The sequence below is a fragment of the Anoplolepis gracilipes genome, chromosome 14 (assembly GCF_047496725.1).
Source record: "Anoplolepis gracilipes chromosome 14, ASM4749672v1, whole genome shotgun sequence".
NCBI classification, from domain to species: Eukaryota; Metazoa; Arthropoda; class Insecta; order Hymenoptera; family Formicidae; genus Anoplolepis; species Anoplolepis gracilipes.
This window is the reverse complement of record NC_132983.1, coordinates 9979258-10005332: the sequence shown is the minus strand read 5'-3', so window position 1 is coordinate 10005332 and position 26075 is coordinate 9979258. Positions and strand designations below refer to the sequence as shown.

General features: G+C 36.9%; 1 protein-coding gene across 2 annotated transcripts in view; it reads right to left on the bottom strand.

Annotated features, from left to right (window-relative positions):
- Cow (Proteoglycan Cow) overlaps positions 1-26075 on the bottom strand; it is a 283890-nt gene that overhangs the window by 112219 nt on the left and 145596 nt on the right. For both annotated transcript variants that reach the window (XM_072906664.1, XM_072906663.1), the window contains exon 3: positions 10106-10208. In XM_072906664.1, the coding sequence (XP_072762765.1) occupies positions 10106-10208 (103 nt within the window). The remainder of the gene's footprint in view (positions 1-10105; positions 10209-26075) is intronic.

Sequence of the window (26075 nt, the reverse complement as noted above, 5' to 3'; positions counted from 1 at the left end):
TCCCTTAGCCTCTTTTCAAAACACCGCGCCCTTCTATTTGCCTTTGTTCTTATTCTTTTTCCCTCTATAACTCCTCTCTAACTAAATATCCTGGCGTCCTCCCGCCCACTCCCAATAGTTACCTCAGATATCTTTTATTCTTTCCATCACTTCCCTTTCCTTCTACCTCCAGATCTCTATACTCCATTACCGTCCAAATCAACCTATCAAATAATTACAATCTTCTTCCCCAGTCTCTGCCAAATCTCCCTATTCCCCATATCCGCCCCATTACCGCCCTCCTAACCCTGTCTCTCACCTGTACTTCCTGCCCTCCATTCCTCTGTGGTGTATACCCTAAGTGCCTGAATTCCTTCACCTTCTTTAGCGCCCTCCCTTTCCATCTCCAATCCTTTCTGACCGACCTTCCCCCTCCCCTCTTAAACCTCATAATGTTTATCTTATCCCTATTTACCTTTAATCTTTTCCTTTTCATATATCTTTCTAACCCCTCTATCATGCTTCTCATCCCCTCTTCCTCCTCTGCAATTAATACCATGTCCGCGTATACTAGGGTATACACTCTCCCTCTCCAAGTCTACTCCTCCCCATTTAACTCTTTCCATCATCTCCTCCAAATCCGCGAACAAAATATAAAATAGTATCGGACTCAGTAGTGGACATCCCAGTCTAATCCCCCTTACCGTCCAAAAATTCTTGCCTAGTTCTGTCCCTATCTTCATCCTGCACTTTTTTGTTTCTTCCATTACCTCCTTTACCCTTCTTACTAATCCCTCCCTCACCCGCTGACCTCTCATCGCTTCTATCAATGCTCCCCTGTCCACTGACAAGGGGAGTATACGACGTGGTGGTCACCGATTCACGAGGATTTTTTTATGTGTAGTACTTAATTAGAAACAAGTTCTGTTAAAGCGAGAGAACGCGCTTCTCAAGCATTCGTCTAAAAAAAATGTTGAAGATTTGCCAGCATTTCTTAAGACGTTGCGATGAAGTATTATCGAAGCGCCCCGGTGGCTCGGTTGGTAGTGTTCTTCTTTTGTAACCGCGAGATCCCTGGATCGAATTTCGCCGTGTATAACTATTTTTTTTTTCTTTTATTTTTGTAATTTATTTTTTTTGTTCCTAGGAATATTTTATAACATTAATAAATAAATATTACAGTTTTTTTTAATAATTGACATTTTATTTTTAACATTTTGTTCCATATATTAAAAGAAAATTCGAATGCTTTCTGTCAAAAATATAATATAAGGAAATGTTTAATATACGAGAAATATATTACTACTAATAAAATAAATAAGTAAATTTACAATAATTATTTTTTTTTGTTAGCTAAATTAGCATTAATTGTAAATAATATATAAAAGTCGAAATATATAAAGAACAAAAATAATCAAAAAAATTTGTATAGCATACATTTTTTATTCTTACAACAAACATTACATATTACTAACTAACGGTCGACTATTTTACAAACCACTTTGCCTGTCTTCTCATGTACGACCTTCCCCTCTCTTCTTCAACAAAGCGGCTGATCCCCTACGGTCGAAACTCGTAGCTATTGTTGCTCAAGGTCAGGTATACGAAAAGTGATCCGAGACCGAGCATAAAAATAAAAATATAGCTCTAACATATAAAACTTTTAAATTACCAGAATATCCGCGTTATTATTGATAATTGTTATATACTTATTTATTTTATTAGTAGTAATATATTTCTCGTATATTAAACATTTCCTTATATTATATTTTTGACAGAAAGCATTCGAATTTTCTTTTAATATATGAAACAAAATGTTAAAAATAAAATGTCAATTATTAAAAAAAACTTATATTTATTTATTAATGTTATAAAATATTCCTAGGAACAAAAAAAATAAATTACACAAAAATAAAAGAAAAAAAATAGTTACACACGGCGAGATTCGATCCAGGGATCTCGCGATTACAAAAGAAGAACGCTACCAACCGAGCCACCGGGGCGTTTCGATAATGCTTCATCGCAACGTCTTAAGAAATGCTGGCAAATCTTCAACATTTTTTTTAGACGAATGCTTGAGAAGCGCGTTCTCTCGCTTTAACAGAACTTGTTTCTAATTAAGTACTACACATAAAAAAATCTTCGTGAATCGGTGACCACCACGTCGTATACTCCCTTTGTGAGTCGAATGCAGCTCTCAGATCTACAAATAACACCGCTATTCTGCTTTTTTCCCTTTCCACTTGCTTCCCTATTAAATAATTTAATAAGTACTAATATGTTGTCAATGGTAACTATCTCGCTCCTAAACCCGTTTGGTTAGGCGATATTTACTCTTTCTTTCCACCTCCTCTCTTAATCTCTCCACTAATATCATCATATATATTTTATATAACGTGGACATCAGTCCGTCTCTATAATTCTTTACATCCTTCTCCTCCCCCCTCTTTATTATCGGCACTATGACCCTTTTCTTCCATTTCTCTGGCCATCCCTCCCTATCCCATACCCTCTTACAAAATTTCCACGCCCACCTTTCTAAGCTTCCCCCCCCCCGTATTTCCATACCTCTCCCTGTAAATCGTCTATTCCTGCTGCCTTCCTGCTTTTCAATTTTCCCACCGCCTCCTTAAACTCCTTCATCCCAATACCTTCCTCCTCATTCTCTTCCTCTTTCCTATCTCTAAAACCCCTCCTCACCTTACTCTCCACCTTACCTCCCCCTCAGTAGTGTCATGAAATATTCCTTCCATTCTTGCATTTCTGTGCTCTCATTTACCCTCCTTAGCCCCTTTCTCTCCATCTTCACAATCTCCCATACTTCTCCTTCCTCCCTCACCTCCATCGTCTTTTTCTCTCATCTTTTGTTTTCTTCTATTTTCTTCCTTTCGCACAGTTTCCCATAATCCCTCTTTTTCTTTTAATATGACTCTTCGTCTCCTCCTCTTTCCCTGCACCTTTTTAATTCCTTCCTTACCTCCTTTTCCTTTCTTCTACATTCCTCGTCCCATCATCCTCTATTCTTCTCTCCCCCCTTTCCTTTTTCGTTTCCCTTACTGCCTCCTTGACTTTCCTCTCCAAATCCTCCCATTCTTCCTTCAATCCTTTTCTCCCTATTTTTACCTCTTCCAATTTTTGCTTAAAAGTTTTTCTTCTGTCTTCATTCCATACTCCTCTTTTTCCCTTCATTCTCCCCCAGTTCCTCCTCCTCTTCTTTTACCCATACCTTCACCGGATGATAATCCGAGTTCACCCTCTCCGCTACCCTTAACCTCTCTACTCTCTCCTATACTTCCTCGTCTTCCATCACGTAGTCAATCACTGTGTTGCCCTTTTCCCCTATGAATGTGAACTCCCCTTCCCCATCCCTCATAATTTTTCCATTAAACATCCCTAGCCCCCACTCCTCCACAAAGTTTACCAGCAGTTTACCCTCTCTATTCATCTTAATGTCCTTCGACTTTCTTCTTCCCTCCTCTCTTTTCTCCAGTTTTCTTCCCTTCGTTCCATCCCTCCTTTCTCATTAGCCGTTCTCGCATTAAAATCCTGCTTTATAGATGTTCTTACCTCCTCCTCTCTGGCTCCCACCTACCTCTCCAACCTTTCTAGCATTCTTTCCATTCCCCCATTTACATACATCCCTATCACCGTCCACCTTTCCTTTCCACATTTCACCCAGGCCATCATTAATCCCTCTGTCTCACTTTCAATTGTAGTCCCTTTTTCCACCAGCTCTCTTCTTAGACCTATCAGTATCCCTCCTTTTGGTCTTCCTCTTTTTCCCTTCTTCCTCGCCAGTTGTACTTTCCACTCAAACTCCCTCGGCAGTCTCTCTCTTACCTTTTGCCTTTCCCATCCACTCACATCTCTGTTAACACCATTACATCCCACACTCTTAATCCCCTCCAAAAGTCCTAATCTTTCTTTCCTAATCCCACCACATTTCAGAATGCTGCTTTTCATCCCTATCCCTTCCTCTCTCTCCCACCCTTATAATGCTTCCCTCACTTTCCTTCCTTCTCATTATTTCTATTTCCTCTTTCATCAGTTTCCCTTGTTCCCTTATTCTCTCCTTAACCTCCTCTATCATCAACTTTAACTCTTCTTTCTACTCCTTTGTCCTTTTTACCTCCTTCAAAATTTCCTCTATTTCTTCTTTCCATTTCTTTACGATCTCTCCCAAATCTCCCACTTGCTTTTTTAGTAGTGATCTGGCCGTTTTTTTACTCTTATTAAAAATCTCCTCTTCGCTCTCCCGCCCTATCTCTTCTCTATTCTTTTTCAGCAACTCCTTCACACACACACGCGCATGCACGCACACACACCGCCTATCAAATTCTTGCTTTTCAGCTCCGTCATCTTTTCCCCAGGGCGTCCTACATCCACTTTCCGACTTCCCGATTCTTATCTCCAACGTCTTACTATACTCTTTCTGCTCAAACCATCACCGCAGACCACTTTCTTTCCAATACGTTTTCCCTCTTTATTCCTTCTGCCTCTTTGATGCTTCTCACTTACACTACCACTTTCATCTTTTCACACTCTCACTCCCATCGCTCTTCTGCAAACGCTCCTTTTCACCGTTTAAAAATCAGCTCACTCGCCATGTGTTACCATCCAACGCACCGAAAGCGGAAGTTCAGATCACAGGTTAGGTTGGGTTAGAATAAGTTAGGATATGTATATATGTATATCCCCCCCTCCGCGCCATCTTATAGTGAGGAGGTTTTCGGCCACCCAGGGTAGTACCGTCGGTTCAACCGTCGGGAGGGTTAGGGTGGACAGAGCTGGTTAAAAGCACACAAAAAGAAGAGTGGCCATGGCCTCCTCTACCCTGGATGTGAGAGGATGGGGGTTCTGTAACCGTAAGGGACAAGAGTACCCTATTTCTCCTGGGCCACTCGGTCCCAGAGGTTGGGGCTGAAAGGGCTGACGCGGGCCGCAGGGACATAGCTCAGCGACTCCGGGTCGGTTTAGCTGTCGACGCCGCTCAGACTTATTCTGAGGTCGGGACCCGACAGCATCGAAAGGGAGAAGGAAGGTCCCATTGTTAGGATCTTCTTCTCACACGATGCGCTGCGCCGGGAAGGTGTCGGATGGCAACGGGGAGGTCAGGGTGAGGTGCTCTTTCCCCTCTAAACATTCGGCCGGGCCGTGAACTCGGGGCTCTTAAGCCCCTCGCCCCAAACCAGCCGTCAGAACCGGCAACCAATTGAGGAAGATGAAGTTTATTCCCACCCTTCTCTGGGGTCACGAAGGAGTAAGTGTGAGGACACTTACTTCCCATTGCACCGTGACCCTTCGGATGTGGCGGTGTTGCCTGGTCTCGAATGCCGCCATCGTATTTTGCGGCACCAAGGGATTTTAACAAATAAAAGTCCGACATAACCCGTTTCTCTCCCCGGAGAAATGGGTATCCATAATGGATTTCCCCTTATAAAAAAAGAGTATATGTATATATATTTATATATATATATATATATATGTATATATATAAAGGATGTTAATAAAGTATGGGACCAATAAAATATCTCGAAAATTAGCTATTTGAAAGAAAATGTTCCACACAAAGTTGTACGGCTTAATAAAATACATCAAATGGTAATATCCACCAGGTTAGGTGTATGCACCATTGTGTGTGTCAGCACTTCTAAGCTTCATAATTCGAAAATTAGTTAATGGCAAAATATTTTATTGTGTTTTGAAAAGCTCTTGAGATGAGCTACAAGATTATTGAATAAAAAATGGGGGTTTCTGTTTAAAATTTTAAAGTTGACCTTGAGATCTTCTTCAGAACTGCGTTCAAGGTCAAATGAATATCGCCATTTGATGTATTTTATTAAACCGTACAACTTTGTGCGAAATATTTTCTTTTCAAATGCCTAGTTTTCGAGATAATTCACCGGTCCTATACTTATTGACACCCTACATATGTGTATATATATATATATATATATATATATATACAGGGTGTCCGGTAATAACCGCCTCACCGCTCATATACAGGTAGAGCAGGTCAAACTGAGTAGAAAAGTCCTCTACCATTTTTCGATTTTCGAAATAATTATCCAGAAATTAATTACCTTAATTAATTATAAAGATTGACAAATCTGGGCGAGTACAAGCGCGCGGCGAGAAGGCCCATCCTACTGCTACGCGATTACTAGGCGCTCATTGAATGATAGGAGGAGCGGTCTACGACTAAAAATGGATGCGTATGAGTAGCGCGCCTAGTAACCGCGTAGCGGTGGGACGGCCTTCTCGCTGCGCGCGCTTTACTCGCGCGGATTCACCGATCTTTTTAAATTAATTTCTCGATAATTATTTCGAAAATCGAAAAATGGTATAGGACTTTTCTACTCAGTTTGACCTGCTCTACCTGTATATAAGCGGTGAGGCGATTATTACCGGACACCCTGTATATATATATATATACAGAGTGTCCCAGAACAACCTTCCGTCCGTAAAATGACGTATTTCTGACATAATTCTAAGACAATTTTTCCTTTACCAAAATTTGATTTGAAGTGTAGTTTTTGAGTTATAAGCAAAAATAGTTAGCAAATCACACGTCGAGTATAGAAGGTAGGCAGGAGCGGCGCGGCGCATCGCGAGCGCGAGCGTAGCTGACTGTCCCACGAGTGATTACCGCCGCATGAGTCGCTATCTATTTTATCTTTATAACATTATTTATAACATAAAATTATACTTTAAATAAAATTTTAGTAAAGAAGAAAATGTCTTATAATTACGTCAGGAAGAAGTTATCCTTAAAATAACGTTACTTTAATGACCAAAAGTTGTTCCGGACCGTCGGACGCTGCAATCAGCTGATTGCTACACGCGATATGTGTATGTCTGAGTGTGTGCATAAAAGAAAGGGATAGAGTGAGTGAGAGAAAGAGAGAGAGAATTAACCGTCTCCGCGACGGCGACGCTCCTCTGATTGTCATCGACATTGTCGTCGACGACTTCAGACCGATTGATATATTGATTTTCCAGCTCAGCTGAGAGACACATCGCGTGTAGCAATCAGCTAATCGCAGCGTCCGATGTTATTTTAAGGAACACTTATTCCTGACGTAATTATAAGACATTTTTTTCTTTACCAAAATTTTATTTAAAGCATAATTTTATGTTATAAGATAAAATAGTTAGCGAATACATGCGGCGGTAATCACTCGTCGGACGGTCAGCTGCGCCCACGCTCGCGGTGCGCCGCGCCGCTCCTGCCTGCCTTCTGTACTTGACATGTGATTTGCTAACTATTTTTGCTTATAACTCAAAAACTACGCTTCAAATCAAATTTTGGTAAAGGAAAAATTGTCTTAAAATTGTGTCAGGAATACATCATTTTATGGACGGAAGGTTGTTCTGGGACACCCTGTATAGAGAGAGAGAGAGAGAGAGAGAGAGAGAGGGTGACGAATCTACGAATCTGAAATATTTCTGTTACTTTTGAGAATGCAAAAATATTTTTAAAAAATACTTGCTTTAAACGAATAAATAATATAAAAATAACGAAGATTCAGTTTCGTAGATTCGTTACCGTGTATAGTGATGTCCTGATGTTAGTTGCCTCATCCTGTATAGTGTGTATTAGTAAGTTAGAAAGAGAAAGAAAAGTGAGGAAGATAGAGTAACCAAGACAGAGACACTAGCCATGATTAGTTATCTACCAAGTCCGCGCAGTTCAGGTACGCTAACATCAAAGGTGCCAACAGAGAGTTGCGTTGTATATATATTGTATTGTATATACTGTGCCTTAACCGATTTATTAAAAAAAGATGGAGCTTTTATATGAACTCATTTTGCAGGAAAGCGTCTTCACTCAATTACAAAACGAATTTTGCAAGAAACCTATTCTCCAGTATCCAAACTTTAATAAATTTTTTATTTTAACGACAGATTGCCATATTATTTACATTTATTTACAATTCATTAACTCTTAATTTTATTAATTAAAAAAATTGGTATAACAAAATTCTGCTTATAATGTAAATTACGGAAAATAATTCTTTCTTTTTTGCTTATCCATTAATAGATGTTTACGATCATATCTCTTGCATAGTCCTTACTGTGTGTATTAGGTTTTTTATATTTCCTCAGTCGAATGTTTAATTTTACGGAGTCACATCTTCTTCCATCTCATTCCTCTTCTTCTTCAATGCTCTCCTGGATAACTGCAGAAATTGGTACTTTTTGTTACGTATAACATCTCTCAAGGATGCAGTCTTCCTTTTCTTTATCTTACTCAGCATCTCTCTTTTTATTCATTTGTCTCAAAACTTTTTCATTAGTTACTTTTACTGTCCACGGTATCTTGAAGATCTGTATCTTACCTCCTGTTCTATATTTCGAAGGCTTCTATTCTATCCATTGTAGATACTTTAAGTGTCACACCTTGTTATACACAAGTATCACAGATCGAGGTCAAATTTTATATTGTGAGCACTTTTCTAAGTTTCATAAATGCTTCATGTGCCGCCTGTATTTAACATTTAACTTCCATATTCGATGTCCAGTTCTTACACAGTTATGCTCCAAAATATCTAAATTTGTCTACTTGCTCTAACGGTATGCCTTCAAGTTTTAAATATTAGCATTTCTTAAAGTCTGGTTCTCAAGTAATAATTATGAATTTCATTTTGCTGGTATTACTACTCAAACTTACATTTTATTATATTCGTCTATTTATGTTATCCTTCTATTTATTCTTCCCTATTAAGAAATTGTTAGAGTCTCTTGTTTTATCGACAATCAGTCATCCACATCTTGGATATTAATCCATACTTCATTAACTTTTATGTCTTTTTCGACATCTTCGAGTGCATATACTCTCAGATTAAATAAAAGGAATGCAAAAATTCACCTTGTCTGTCATTTCCATGTATTCTTTCATTGTTCAACATCTCTCGACCTTAATTTAAGCTGTTTGATTCCAATATAAATTGCCAAGTAGATCATTACCTCCAGTATCCCACTAAACCCGATAAATGCAGAGCAATAAAAATAAGAAGGACTGTTACATTATTTAAATTTAAAATATCTCCTTCCTGTTTTACCATCAAACAACAAGCCTATCCATTCGGAATTCGACCATCACTCTGGCATCCTCTTAAAGTCATTAAATACTGTAAGAATGACGAACTATAGGGCAATCTCTACTTTCATCTCTATTTGTCACGTACGCACGCATTGAAATGTTTAAACATACACATAAGCAAATCTCAGATAAAAGTATAAACTCATATAATTAATTCATATAATAAACTTTGTCATACTGAAAACACTAATAGCATTTCTGAGTAAATAAATTTTAACTCAACTCAGATTAATTAATCATTTTACTATGAATTTAAGTCTTTTGGTAGAAACGATCCAATGACGTCATTAATTGTTATCGTAACGATCAAATCTGCTTCATTCGAAAACACTATAAGTGATGTAAAGTGAATCTTGCGACGAGTGACAAATAGTAAACCATATAATATTTACATTTATAAAGATCTATATTCGACCTTTATATAAATTTCTTCCCTATTGATTCCTCATTTGTTAATAACTTTTTAATAAATAATGAGCGACTAAAATGTTTTAAATCCTATAATACAAGTTTGAGTTTTGCGGAAAAGGAGCGCTGTGTATGTCGTTGCTAGTAACATTCTTGTATTACATTGCTAATAACATCTTTGTTCTCTTTCACTTGCAATTATTACTCTTGCTGCGTCATTCCGTTTGTTGTGTAAAGATGGTATTGAGCCATTTTATTTTTGTAACATGTTGTTCGATAATTACAAACGCAGTATTAAAGTTTTATGTATCAATAACGATTACTATCTTAAAGTATTATTGAAGTAATAACTGCTAAGTCTGCTTTTCACCCGAAAACTCGCAACATGCTATTCAGCGAGCTAGATAATATATTTCAAAATCAAGATTATTGGGGTTTTTCCTTGAAGTTTCAAAGCGAAATATTTATCTTCCTTTATTGTTATAAACAATACTGATATTGTAAAATATTAAATTTTTTATATAAAAATATTATCTTAGATTATAAATCTTAGATTATAAATATCTTAAAATGTCCTTATATTCAAGAATATACATATAATTTGATACTCACCCTGATTTATGAAGCTCCTTTTTTGAGACGCAGACAGCAGTAAACATGTCTTCCAAGAGACAAAGTTCCTTCTTCTTGCAGTTGAGTGGGCGACAAAGCTCACCTAAGATAAGAAATAAAAAAAGATTTTATTATATATATGTTAGGCTCAAAGATCAAACGCTCACTAAGTGAAAAAATCAACCATAACGCGTTTTAACTTCTCAGATTCAGCCACAATGCGAAATTCGTGACTTGGCAGTTCCAAAAACGCTCATGACGCGTTTTGACAAATTCGAAAAGGCCACAAAACGAAATTCGTGTTGTAGTTCTCTTAATATTCGACCAGAACGATTTCTGATAATAAACAAATACCACAACGCGTTGTGGCCGCTTATGTTGTAGCCGCGACGCGATGTTTTTGAAACAAGTTGCAACTTGTCGTCAACGAAGTCGACAGATTCATGTACAATTCTTGTTGGTCACTTCATTTAGTGTTTTGTTATTGTAGAGTGTGGACGTTTATGTGCTAATCATGGATACTAATAAAAAGATTTTTTATGATAAATTAAGTAAATTAATGAAGACAAGCTGATCGGAGTATTTTTATCGATAATAAGCGGTATAAAATGCTTTTTCAAGAAGTAAAAGAAGCTCAATTTGTTAAAAAAAATAAGCAACCGCTATTGTCAAAGCAGTATCGTATTAAACGATATGATATCTTGAAAATTGATAATAAAAAAACTTATTGAAAGTGAATCTGAAGGCACAGACGATTCTACAATAAAATCCGCTACGGTAATTATTTACTATAGGGGAGGCAGCTCTAATGACCTTGATCTTGAGATATATTGTCAAGGTCACTGTCCTGAGTAATGTTCAAAAGGTTTCTAGCCGTCGCTCGTTATTTCTTAAAAAGGTATTAACAAAGAAAGTTTCATAAAAAGAACATAATTTTCACACTTCATATATATTTAATAAAGCGGGTTTATTTATTTAGGTGTATTAAATCAATCGCGTGAGTGGAGTGATACATACATGTAAAAAAAATTACTTTAAGGACATCTCGCCAATGACGACCTTGATATATCTTGTAGAAGGTACATTCCTAAGTAACGCGTGCTTTGAATTTTGCATGGAATAATATAAATATGGGCCAAAGAATATTTTCATCACACACACACACACACACGCGCGGGGGGATGCAAGAAGGGTCTTTGGCCCCCTCCGCACCCACCCCGTCCACCTCGCTTCGTGTGGAAAGTTGCAAATCCATGTGAACTTTGCTTTATCGTACAACGTACATGCCGAAGGCCCCCTTGCACTCCCCCTGCATGTGTGCGCGCGCGCGCGCGCGCGCGCGCGCGTGTGTGTGTGCGTGTGTGTGTGTGTGCGTGTGTGTGTGTGTGTGTGTGTGTGTGTGTGTGTGTGTGTGTGTGTGTGTGCGTGTGCGTGTGTGTGCGTGTGCGTGTGCGTGCGTGTGCGTGTGCGTGCGTGTGCGTGTGCGTGCGTGTGCGTGTGCGTGTGCGTGCGTGTGCGTGTGCGTGCGTGTGCGTGTGCGTGCGTGTGTGTGTGTGTGTGTGTATGTGTAGACTGTATCCTTTCGTATTGTTGTTTACTGAGAGTATGGTCGTAAAGAGGAACATTTTAATCATTATTTAGCAGAGTTTACATTTAAAAAGAGATTTGATTTTGAAAAACGATTAGATGCTTTTTTCGAAGTAATGGCTATTAAGTATCCTCAAAGTGAAAATGTAAATAAATAAATGAAATAAATTAAATAAAATTATACAATATACAATATAAGATATTATACAGGGTGTTCGGCAACAGGTGGGACAAAATTTAAGGAATGATTCTACACGATAAAATAAGACAAAAATCAAGAATAACAAAATTCCAATAGAGGCTTCGTTACCCTGTATAAGTACTCCTACGAACGAATAATAATATCCTATTTGTCAAACTTTCTTTGTTAATAATTTTTTAAGAAATAACGAGCGACGGCTAAAACCTTTTGAACATTACTCAGTACAGTGACCTTGACAACATATTTCAAGATCAAAATCATTGGAACTGCCTTCCCTATAGTAAATAATTACCACAAAGGGTAGATATATTTTAGAATTATGCTGAGCTTTATTAATCTCACTTTGTTGTCTGTCACAACCTTTACTTGTAAACAAAATAAGATAGAAACTTGAAATTATTTTATTTCATTTTATTATTTTATCATTTTCTTTTATTTGAAATTTTAGTTTATTTTATATTATCATATTTCTGTTTTAGTTATGAAAGCTGAACTAAAAATAAAGGATTGTAATGTTACTCGTCAAATAATATATCTTTTTTTGGCACTCTGTGAACAGTGTCAGTTGAAGAAGAAGGTATCAAAACATGGATTAGGTGTACGACCCATTCTGATTGCATGAATTCTCGATGTCAAATTGATTTAATTGACATGCAGTCCGAGCCAGACAATGACTACAGATTCATTATGAATTACCAAGATCATTTGACCAAATTAACAATTCTTCGTCCTCTTAAAACAAAAACTGCCGAGGAAGTGGCCTATCAATTAATGAACATATTTTGTTTATTTAGTGCACCATGCATATTGCAAAGCGACAATGGTCGTGATTTCGCCAATAAAATAATAAAAAGTTTAACCGATATGTGGCCTGCAATGAAGCTTGTCCATGGCAAATCGCGACATTCTCAGAGCCAAGGTTCGGTTGAAAGTTCGAATCAAAATATTTGTGATATGCTGGTAACGTAGATGGCTGACAATAATACGGACAAGTGATCTAAAGAACTTCGATTTATTCAAAGTAAAAAGAATCGAACTCTCCATTCGGTAATTAAAATAAGTTCTTATGAGGTTATTTCGGTTCAGCACATAAAATCGGACTTGCGGATTTATCTCTTCCAAGTAAAATATGTTCTTCTATAGAAACTGAAGAAAAATTAAAACAACTTCTTTCTTCGGTAAAGAATAATGATCAAGATAATATTGATAAAGAAAAAGCCAATGAAGGTAAAAATGGATCTCAAAGTGGAGAAGTTACACAAGAATCTGAAAAAAAGATGACAGAAAAATTTATTGTGTGATATGTGAAAACGAAACTTCAGGAGTCCACAAGTGCTCAGGATGTCATCAATATGTTTACGTTATCTGAAAGTGATAAGAACAATGAGGGCTTCGAGCAAAATATCACTTGCAAGCTCTGTGCAAAAACAGCATCAACGTTGAGAGAGAATATGCTAAATCTGCTCAAAAACAACAAGCACAAAAAATGATTTTATTATTTAATTCAAAACTTCCTGAAGTTGCTTTGGAATTAATGTTGTAGTCAAAGTCCCTGACGTTGACAGAGGATGCACAGCTGCCAGAAATATTTTAGCTATTATTACCGGGATCAATTTATCAGGACTTTATGAATTAGACACCAAAAAAAACTCCTTGACTGACTTTATGCTCGCAACGAATTCATAGTTTCCAACTTTATTGAACTGCAAGACGTAGATAGTGTTACGTCCGGTAGACTTCACGATTCTTTCTTTTCGAGAGGAATGTATAAACAATCAGAGATAATGATTCTAAGAACTCTCTACGGGAAATATCAAACCGTGAGAGCTGTCACTTTAGTCGCACTCCACGAATATTACGTTACGTGGATAATAAAAATTTTAACAAACCTCCGTAAAGCGAGACCAACTATAAATAAGACAACCCAAGAAGTCTTAGAAATCAAATAAAGAATAAACATTCGAACGGCTCTCTAAATTTCAAAAGAATTTTAAATAAAACAGAGTCGCCGTAACTCAAGGCAGTTATTTAGAACTGCAATCATAAATTTGAAACAGCGACGAAAACTTAAGAAGCATTTGATAAGAGAGCTCGCCTGACGGACCACCTAAAGTGACAGCTGTTTATTATAAATTTCTAAATAGCGATAAGCGACTCTGACGGTACCAAACTCCTCATTGGCCAAATGGAAAAATCTCTTGAACCAATAGAGAAGAAATTTTTGAGACTCGAAGTCGAAGGAAACACCCCCTAAGCATAAGGGGGCATTAATTAAAATTCTAATTCGTCCAATTGTTCAATGGAGAGGAGGTACGAATCCTAGTATATAATGCGGAAGCAATGCGCCGCGACATCAGTTTTTCAGTTCTTTTCGGTATCAGAATCAGTATCAGTATGTTCATCATCATCTTCATCACTATTACTCGTACGGTACAAACTATTTTCTTCTACCTCGGCTTCAAGACGCGGAATCGATCCTCGATCTCAACGTTTAACCCTTCGAGTGTTAACAAGTTCGAATATTAATACTTCCGATTCCGCGACGAGTGGTTTGCCTAATATTTAACACAGACTCTCTGTGTAGTGCGAATTAAAAGTTTAAAACAATAAAGAGTGTTGAACATTGTAAGTGATTGTGCCATTCAACACGAAAAATTTTATCGCTAATTAGGGGCACCTGTGAAATTCAACTCGATGCCGCTAAATCCACTGCCGAGGTCCTTTTAAAACCAACAGCGTACGCAATAAGTAGTGAGTACCGACCAAATAACCTATTCTGTTGATTTCACCTCCCCCATTTAAAATTCGGTTATAGTAATTATAGTGAGACAGTTCTTTATTTTTGTTGTTCTTCATTTTATTATTACTGTTTGACCAGATACTTCTCATTTTACCTTTGTCATTATAATTAACTCCCCTTTTCGTTGTTTATGTTTATTTCCCATCCTCTTCATTTTCACGTAGCCTTTCAATTTTCTCTGCAAGTACCTGTGTATTTTGCGGAACCGGTATCTCGTGTACTGGTACAAAATATAACTAGGTCGAACTTGCAAATTCCTTTTATTTTCTCTGCAAGTACCTGTGTATTTTGCGGAACCGGTATCTCGTGTACTGGTACAAAATATAATTAGGGAGAACCTGTAAATTCCTTTAATTTTCTCTACGGAAGCAAATTTCTCCTGAATTCCATTTTTTCTCTGGTCCTTTAATTATTTATTACAATTTATTCATTACCTCTTTCTTTTTGTGCTATTCCTTTTTTTTATTTTATTTATTTCCTTTCTTTCCTTCTTTTCTCTCCACTTCTTTCTCCTTTTCCCTCCTCTCTCCTCTCTATATTATGCATTTTAAATAATATAATTTCCTGACTTAAATTATATTAAGAACATTATAAATTGTACTAATTAGAACTGTCTCGCCGAAAATAAACGATAAGTTTTCTGAAACATTTGCGTGGGTTCATAGTGGAGCCCGTTCATCCGAAACGCCTAAAGGCTAAAGCGAAACGTCTCCGCAACTGTAAGAACCGACGTGCCCGAAGAGTTTTGGCTCAGGCGACAGCAAATTATAATTTTAAGAACAATATTTCTAATCTTAAAATAGAATTAAAAGGTCAAATTTTCCGCGAACAGTCATCACACACACACGCAGAGTCTCATCCTCCCCCTTCCTCATTCAAGAGAGCTGAAACCACCCCTCTTACCTGACCCTTCTCTTCGCATCTCCATCGATCCCTCTCCCCTTTCACATCCAGTAGTATCATCCTCGCACGAGCAACCCTCCCCATCGTCTCTCGATTTACCGGGGCCTTCTAACAAAACTCGCTCTACTTCCGAACTCCCTCCGCTTCCACCCTCACCAGCCTTTACCATCGTCCTGGGAGATTCACCCCCATCTTCCCCCCGCAATTCACTTGATTCTCAAGAGGAATCGGATGAAATTTGGGAGGCCCTTCGTGACATTGCCGAGGTCGTCGTAGACCTCGAGAAAGAAAACGCTGAAAATTCTAAACACCAACAACCTCCTCCCCTTGGGACCGTGGTCAATATTAACGTGGCCAAATGGACATCACTCATATATGTCTGAGGTTATCAAGCGAAGGAATCCGAAAAAGACAAACTAGATCTCTTTTCGGAGGGACCTGGTAGCCGGCCTTCAGCATTTTCTTAAGAAATATGGGATTAACGAGAAGATTGAGTTCTGCGTAGACTATCTACAAAGGGTTCTACTCATTAATTATGAGAGGAACTATCCTGAGAAGGTGATAAGTACTAATAACAGGGTCTCTTGATGGAGCTCGAATCTGCAAAGGCTTAAAACAAAAGCTCGGCGCTTCTGAAATAGAGATAGAAGCTCGGGCCAGTCAGCAGAGTGACACTTTGACGGAGGTCCCAGAAGGTCTATAAGGATACTTAGGAGCCGCCATATATAACCTCTGCCAAGAGAGAAAGCTGGAAGAAATTCTGTGAATATATAGAGAAAGTCTGAGGCTTCGAGACTGTACAGAATTTTAGCCAGGAATCCAGACTCGACTCTACAGGCTTCGTTTTTTGGGCGGTAGCCTGACTTCAGTGGAGCGTTGTTTGTTTAATCTTCTAGAGACTTTCCTAGTTTCAGAAGAATTTAAGATGTGGACGATCATATTCTAGAGCCTTCTTTTAAGACACGTGGATATGACTGGAAATTGGCAGCTAGTATAATTAGGCCGAATATGATAAACTGTTGGATCTTTCAAACCTTTTAAGACAGGCCGGACATGACACTATTTTTCCGGCGCTACTCCAGCAGGGGATCGAACAGATTATTAGTCCACTCACATATATATTGATGACGTGTCTTGCTTAGAGCTACACACCCAAAATGTAAAGATTGGCTAATGTAGTATTTATACCTAATAATATTGTCTAGGAGTGTCCAAATTACCCATGTTCGGAACGGCCACGTTCGTTTAGAATGGCCACGGAAAATATTTCATAAAATTCAAAATGGCCACGTTCGGAAAAATGATGTTCAAAATGCGCACAAAGCGAGAGACAACACATATCGCCCTGTGCTTCGGATGCGTAACGAGGTCTGTAATTATACGGTTCATATGGGTTTACGACTTTTCGCGCGAAGCGAGGGACAACACATATCGCTTTGTAGCTATTTCGAACATGATTATTCCAAACATGGTCATTCCGAATGTGACCATTCCAAACGTGACTATTCTAAACGTGGCCATTCCGAATATGGACAAATTTAACGGTGGCCATTTCGAACGTGAACAACTTGTATCCACTCGTTGCATCTCGGTCAAGGATTACAGACCGATCAGTTTGACGTCTTTCCTTTTGAAGACACTAGAGAAGTTTGATTGAGAAAGAGAAGGTCGATGTCTATTTAAGAGATGTTGTTCATGAGCGATACCCGCTGCACGAGTATGCATATACAGCGGGCTTTTTTACAGAAACAGCATTTCATTCATTGGAAGCTCTAATTGAGGGGCAACTTTGAGTTGGGGGCTATGTAGTGGGAACTTTCCTCGATATAGAAGGTGCCTTTAATAACATCTCGCATGAGGTGTTTGTAGCGAGACGGCGGAGAGAGGTGTCCTGGACGGACTAATCTGTTGGATTAGCGGTATGCTCTGTCGATATATCATAACGTTGGGCACGTGCAATGTCAGCGGTGGTATGGAACAAAGGTGCCTACAAGGAGGAGTACTATTTTCACTTCTTTGGAACCTGGTGATGGACAATCTACTCAGAAACCTCAATAAAAAAGAAGTTTATGCGTAGGAATATGCTGATGATTTGGCGATCCTAGTGCGAGGTCCTTTCTTAGATATATACTTTTAGAGCTCTAGAGATTGTAAAGGAGCGCAAGAGTTCTAGTTAATCCTTGAAAGAGTAAGCTTGTCATCTTCACTCATAAATACAAGAAAGTGCTCCTCTAATAGTAAATATTTACTAAAATAGGTCAGACCGGTGGGTGGTCCTACAAGGATCCACCTGCAGCACGCAGACATCCATTGTGCTTCTTTGGCATATCCTGGCTGTCAGTTTAGACCAGTTTTTCTCTAGAAAAGAAGACGGTGCCTAACTGAGAGATCATTGATCTGTTGAAGCTCTAAGAAAGTAGAGCCTAGTTGTATGAATCTTGAAATATAAGCATAGAGGCAACATAGAGGGTCTAATCTTGAGAGATGTCAAGTTTGTCCCGGCCTCAGTGAAATATTTGGAATTTTCTTGGATAGGAAGATACATCTTGAATATCGCTGCAAGAGTGCAATCTCCTATTTTTGTATGTGCAGAAAAACCTTTAAAGCTTATAGACTGAACTATGAAGGGAAATGGAGGCCTGGTATCAGGCACACCAAACTTCCTGATGAAATGCTTTTCCATCCCATTTATCAAATGAGACAGAGCAGAATGGCTATCACTTGCTTCGTGGAGTCGTACAAGGTGCGCTACCTGGGCGAGAAGATTAACTCCCGCAGGTGCTGAAAAATGGAATCATTCTTTTCACAAATAACTCCAGGCTAGCTCGAACTCGGGAGCGAGCATTTACTGTCGAGAAAGAGGGATCAGCAAATCGGTTTTGCTACAGTCTTTTAATCAGAAGTGGTAGCAACCATCAGATATTAAGTTCCGACGATTTCTTCCAGGCTTGTCTGGAATTGTACATTCTAAAAGGTCCAGCAGCGCATAATGAGGTTGCTTTCTTGTGGTGCACTCTAGCATCAAGAGCAACGAAAAGGCTGATCAACTTGCAAAAGAGAGATCGGAACTAGTGGGATTGGAGCCGGCGATGGGGATCTCCTGCTATTTGGGCAAGGAAGTAATTAGGCGCTGGCTATGGGACTAACACTTGCTCTTATAGAGAGATTCAACTGGATCCAGACAGTCCTAGGGCTCTACTCGGGGCTTCTCCAAGCGACGGCGTTGCTGTCTGCATCAAAGGATTAGTCCATATTAGTGACTCAAATACTCATTGGACACGGCACTCTCAATTACCACCTGCATAAACTGGGCATCAATAACAAGCCTGTAGGCGTTATGAAACACTGAAGGAAACAATGTTTGTGTGAATGTCCAGCCTATGCTAGGGCAAGATTCATACAACTAGGTCCTACTTTCTTAGAGACTCGACAGATTAATGATCTCTCAGTTAAGCACCGTCTTCTTTTCTGGAGAAAAACTAGTCTAAACTGAGAGCCAGGATATGCCGAGGAAGCACAATGGATGTCTGTATGCTGTAGGTGGATCCTTGTAGGACTACTTTCCGGTCTAACCTATTTCGGTAATTATTTACTATTAGAGGAGCACTTCAGGACGACTGTGATTTTGACATACATTGTCAAATTTGTCAAACACTCCTGAATAATTTTTACAATAAAAAAGTCGTCGGCAATTGTTTAAACAAAAATTATAAATAAAAATAAACAAAATATTTATTCTTATTTTTATCATAAGTAAACATGTAGGTGAAGAAAAGGCAAATCTAACCCTTCTTTATAATAAAGTTAAAAATGGGCGAAAAAACTTCGCTTCTCTCCCTACATTCTTACTTTAAAAGAAATAATTTAATTCAACCTATTTTTGAATTTAATTCCATCGGAATCATCGATTTTAATTTAAAACATCGGAAGAAGCTTGAATGCTTTTAGTCATGTTAGCTTACGCTAAAGTACTTTCTAGCATTTACATATTAGAAAGTATATGCTGGAGAAGAATGTTACCGTTACGGTATATAAATGAAAATAAGAAGTAAATATATAATCTGCTATACAAAAATATAACATATCGGTAAATGTCTATAATAGTTACTGCAGCGAAAAAACAATATTTTTCAATACTAATCAACAAAACTACTATAAAAATGGAATGTAGAAATGCTTTTAAAGAGGGGCAATGTTTCAATAACAAGTTATAAAAATACCAAATTATAATACTGTCCTTCGAGTTTTGTTTACAAACACATATCATTGAACTACATAGATTATATACTGAGCAATGTTTTCCCATTATTCAGTCAACTGTAGCGTGCGCGCGTGCACGCGCACACACATACACACACACACGGGGGGGGTTCAAAGGGGGCTTTTGGCCCCCCTCCCGCATCCACCCCGTCCATCTCGTTTTGCATGATACGTTACAAGACAAAGCAAAGTTCACAGTATGTGTATATGTTATGAAAATATTTCCTGGTCCATATTTATAATATTCCATGCAAAATATAAAACTACGAACGAATAAGGTAAATATTGACAATAGCGGACCCAGCTCCGATCACCTTGACCTTGACATATGTTGTCACCCTTCTGAATGACCTTCAGAAGGTTTTAGCCGTCGCTCGTTTTTTATTAAAAAGTTATTAACAAAAAAAGTTTCAAAAATTATACTTTTTTCACATAAATACTACAAAAGCTGCTACTTATTATATGTAAGATGTAAAAATTCATGTAACAACATCTTGTACTTTTTAACGCTAGCAAATTTTATGACTTGACACAGTGACCAGTGAGAAATAACTAAGAAATATATCTCGTGATATCTACGTGTTTATATTTTCGTATGAATCGTCTTTGTGTTTACATTAGCAAAGATACGTTGTGTCCGCATACTATATGATTGACAAGTACACTTAATTCACACTTTTTCGCTGTGGCCATACACACACACACACGAGGGGGTGCAAGGGGAGGCCTCCGGCCCTCCCGCACCCACCCTGTCCACCTAACCTCGCTTCGCGTAGAACGTTACAAACCCATGTGAACTTTGCTTTGTCTTGCAACGTACGTGCAACGTGTGGGTGCGTGCGTGCGTGCGTGCGTTATGAAACTAATTGTATTAATTTTTTGTGTTTGTGATTAAAGTAAAGAAAATTTTGTATTTATAATAAAAAAACTTCTATATAGCAACGATTCACTGCTTAAAATTTATTTTTGTTCATATATGTATCAGTTTTATATCAATATTACTCGTTTATGCCTCTTAATATTCAAAATAGCTGCTATATTTTTATACTTTTTTTGTTAATAACTTTTTAATAAATAACGAGCGATGACTAAAACCTTCTGAAAGTCACTCAGGAGGATCTTGATCTTGATATATGTTGTTAAGATCAAGGTCGTTGGAGCTGCCTCCCCTATAGTAAATAATTACCAAATATTTAATTAGAATAGAGTTATAAGATATATATATATATATATATATACGAGGTCTGTCCCAAAAGTATCCGACCTTCCTTCATATTTCCCCGCTGGTGTTATTCTGCGTCATCGGGTTGGTGGCATCCTTCGAAGTAATCCCCATTTGATTGAAGAATACGCTCCCAACGGCTTTTCCACTTTTGGAAGCAGTCCTGGAACTCGTTTTTTGGTATCGCCTTTAGAGCGTTTGTCGTATTAGTTTCGACTGTTTCTTTGTCGTTGAATCGGTGTCCTTTGAGCGGCATTTTTAATCTTGGGAACAGCCAAAAGTCGCAGGGAGCTACGTCAGGACTGTACGGAGGCTGACGGAGCTGTACGACTTTGTGCTTTGTCAAATATTACTGCACGAGGTTCGATGCATGCGCTGGCGCGTGCAGTCATTATCGTGATGAAGAAGCCAGTCACCGCTTGACCAAAGCTGATGCCGTTTTCTTCTAATTGCGTCACGCAATCTTTTCAAAACTTCAAGATAATATTCTTTGTAGATCGTCTGACCTCTAGGAGCACATTCGTGGTGCACAACACCCTCATAATAAACAAAAACAATCAGCAACGACTTGACATTGCTCCAACTTTGGCGCGCTTTTTTCGGTCGTGGCTCCGATGACAGCTTCCACTGCGAAGACTGTCGTTTTATTTCGGGATCATAACCATAAACCCACAATTCATCACCAGTTATAATCTTTTTAAGCAGATTTTCATCATTATTGACCATTTCCAAATTGTCCTGAACGATTTCAAGGCGAAGGTTTTTCTGCTGCACCGTTAGCAATTTCGGAATGAATTTCGCACACACACGAACCATTTGCAAATTTTCAGTTAAAATCTTCCAAACACTAGTTTTCGGTATTCCAAGATCACATTCTAGTTCTCGTACAGTCAATCGACGATCTTCATTGATCGCAAGTTGCACACGTTCGATATTATCCGGTGTTTTTGTTGTCGAAGGCCGCCCAGAGCGTGGGTTACTATCAACAAATGTGCGGCCATTTTTTAACCGTTTATACCACTCTTTTATTTGTGTTTTGCTCATACACTCGTCCCCAAATGCCGTCTTCATCATTTCGATGGTCTCCGCACAACTCTTTTCGAGTTTTAAGCAAAATTTAATGCAAATTCGTTGCTCCGATCTTTCCGTCATTTTTTACAATAGCAAAATGCGACGAACGTAAAAAACACTTTGTAAACAAACGCACACTGCACGTGAACTAAGGCGTCCAGACGAAAACTGCGGCATCTAGGGAGTTCGTGAAGTTTTACAGTTGACACTCGTACCCGGCAAAGGGCGCTAAAATTGTCAGACGCGAAGATATGAAGGAAGGTCGGATACTTTTGGGACACACCTCGTATATACAGGGTGTCCCGAATATACCGGTAAATATTTTAATGGCAGGTTCTTTAGGACATTTTAGGACGAAAAGTTTAATACAAAAATGTCGAGGCTACAATAGTTTTCAAACTGGAATTATATTTCACGAATGATAGAGCTGAGATTTCGCGCTTTCAGGTGCGACAAAATAACAAGTGATAAAAGTGCTCCTATAAATAGCGCTCTTTTCACGATATTATGAATATTATGTTAGCACTTCTTATTTTGCCGTATCTGAGAGCGCGAAATCTCAGTCCTATCATTCGTGAAATATAATTGCTTCCAGTTTAAAAACTATTGTAGCCTCGACATTTTTGTATTAAACTTTTTGTCTTAAAATGTTCTAAAGAACCTGCCATGAAAATATTTACCGGCATTTTCGGGACACCCTATATATATATATATATATATATATATATATATATATATATATATAATATATATATTTATAATAAACCTTGATATATGTTGTCAAGAAACTATTAATATTTATTTCGATATAGGTTATCATCACTTTACTGTGAATCACAGTGAAAACTTTATAGATACCGCATACTGGAAGCCACACACAGAAAGTAGAACGTACGTGGCGTGATATGCGTTTTCAGTTACCAAAATGTGAACGAAAAGAAGAGCATATGTCTAGTTACATAGGAGAATTTAGTCTCTAAATTAGTTTCTAAATTAGTTTCTAAATTATTGTTTAGACGTGCTTTTCCCAATCACTGCGATCGCATTCATACGTTTTTTTCGTTTTTGCCATTTTTTTATAATGATTTAATGAATAATGTTTAATAAATTTATTTATGTAATTTTGTTACTTGTAACTTCTTAAGAAAGCCTTGCCCCTTCCTAAAAGCATTTCTACATTCCATTTCTATAGTAGTTTTGTTGATTGGTGTTGAAAAAAATGGATTTTTCGCTGCAGTAGCTATTATAAACATTTACCTACATACATATCTAACATAGAAGAGCTCGCTGTTTTGTTTTAATTTTTACGGTTAAATATAAAGTAAGTTGAATTGAGATTTTACATTGAAACTTTCACGCTGTGGAAGTACTGTCCATACTGTCAGCCTTGATTATTTCTACACTCTCAAGTTTTGCTATATTTATTTATGTAGGAGGGCATAAAAGACAAAGCAAAGCTCCGATTTCAGTTTCTTGAAAAATGAAAAGGATATATCGATGTATAATACATATTGTCCCAAACAGCACCGTACATCATATGGACATCCGTTTTATGTTCATTTTACAACCTTACATCCATGAACATAAAATGGTTGTCTAATGTACGTCCATACCAGGACATATTTTGAGTATTAACAAACGGACGTCTGATGAACGTCCATAGTATGCACATGAATAGTGAAAGAAACTTTAAAAAACCCGCCAGTTTAATACTATGCCAAAGAAAATATTTATTCTTTGCTGCATTGTATCTACACGATTTACCGTCATAGATATAGACTAGCCAGTTTGCCACTTTCCGGTCGCTGTCTGCAGATCGTTTTGTAATACAAACGAGTTATTATAATTAAAAATGTAAGTATATATATATATATATAAGTATATGTAAGTATATATATATATATATATATATATATATATATATATATATATATATATATATAATATAGTTTATATGTGTTTTGTATTTATTAGTAAATTATTTCGGCAGATGATATTTTCATAACCTAAAAGTTTTGTATTTTATATTTATACGATGATTAATTTATATTTTTAGGTAATATTTTTTGTTAGTAACTACGATAAAGTAACAAAATTAATAATATCATAGGCATAATGCATATTTCAAATTTCTGCAATTATTATTGTATCATCTGAATTATATATTTGACTTAGCATATTAATAATTCATATGAAAATCTAAAATTTTTTTTTTTTCCACATTCTTTAGAATAAATATTTTTAATTCTAGAAATTAAGACTTTTTTTATGTTATAGTTCTGCGGAGACACAGACAGGAGATAAAATAAGATTACGCTGAAAAAGGATACACAGAAAAGGATTCACTGAGAAAGAAAAACAGAAAGGAATTTGCTGTAAAAAGCTATATTCTGTTTGGAAGCAAGAAAATTATAAAATAAGTGAGTATGCCTAAAATTTCAAGTAAATATTATAGACGAGCAAAAGCAAATACAGATGCATTGATAAATTCAGTTAAATCCAATCAAGATTTTGATCAGTGTTTAAATAGAAATAATGATGTAAATATTAATGAGCAATTAAATTGCATTGAATTAGGTTATAATAATTTCAATAATATTGAATTTGATGATGAAAATATATTAGAAAGTTTTGATTCAGATAGTGAGACATACGATGCTGATTTAATTAATGATAATGATATAAATAATGATTTGATTAATGAAAAATGTTTAAAAAATAATGAATAAATTAATAATTATCATGAAAATTTCAATAATACAGTCAATAAATGTTCGTTAGAATCACAACTTGCTACTTGGTCTTGGAAAAATAAAATTACTCATGTCGCACTTAATGAGTTATTAGCTATTTTAAAGCCCATTCACACTGATTTACCTTTGGATGCTCGCGTATTAATGAAAACTCCTAGAAAAAATACATTGAAAATTGTGGAACCAGGACATTATTATCATTTCGGTTTAAATAATTGCGTTCAAAAACTCTCTTCAGTCGTAACGTTAAAAAATATACAAGAAATAGAAGTTTATATAAATATTGATGGTTTACCACTTTTTAAAAGTTCAAATCAGCAGTTATGGCCAATATTATGTAGTTTAGTTGAAAATCATAATAATGTAGGTATATATCATGGGGAAAAAAAGCCAGACGATGCAAATGCATTTTTAAAGGATTTTATTGCTGAAGCTATCGATTTATCAATGCATAGTATTATAATAAATGGATCACACTATCCTTTTAATATTAAAGGTTTTATTTGCGATACGCCTGCTAAAGCATTTATTAAATTTACAAAGGGTCATTGCGGTTACTATTCATGTACAAAATGTGTTATAGAAGAGGATTATATTAACGGTAGAGTTTCTTTCTCAAATTTAAATAAATTCCGTGATAGAACAGACTTCGAGTTTAGATTAAAATCTCAAGAAGATCATCACGTAAATTCAAAAAAGTCAGTTCTTGAATTAATTAAAGATTTAAATATGATTAGTAATTTTCCTGTAGAACCAATGCATTTAATTGATCTGGGCGTAACAAAAACTTTAGTAGTGAATATGTGGTGTAACGGTAAACCATCAACAAAATTATCTTATTTACAAATTTTACAAATTTCTCATTTGCTAACAAATGAAATAAAAAAATATATTCCATTAGAATTTAATCGTAAGCTGAGAGCATTACAAGAAAGTAAAAGGTGGAAGGTGACAGAATTCAGACAATTTTTATTATACAGAGGACCTGTTGTTTTAAAATCTGTACTCAAACGTGACAATTATCTCAATTTCATGTCCATGAATATAGCTGTTACTATTTTACACATCTTCTTATAATGTTAAATATTTAGATTATGCTAATGTTCTTTTTAATTATTTTATAAAAACTTTTATCATTTTGTATGGCAAAGACAATTGTTCAATTAATATTC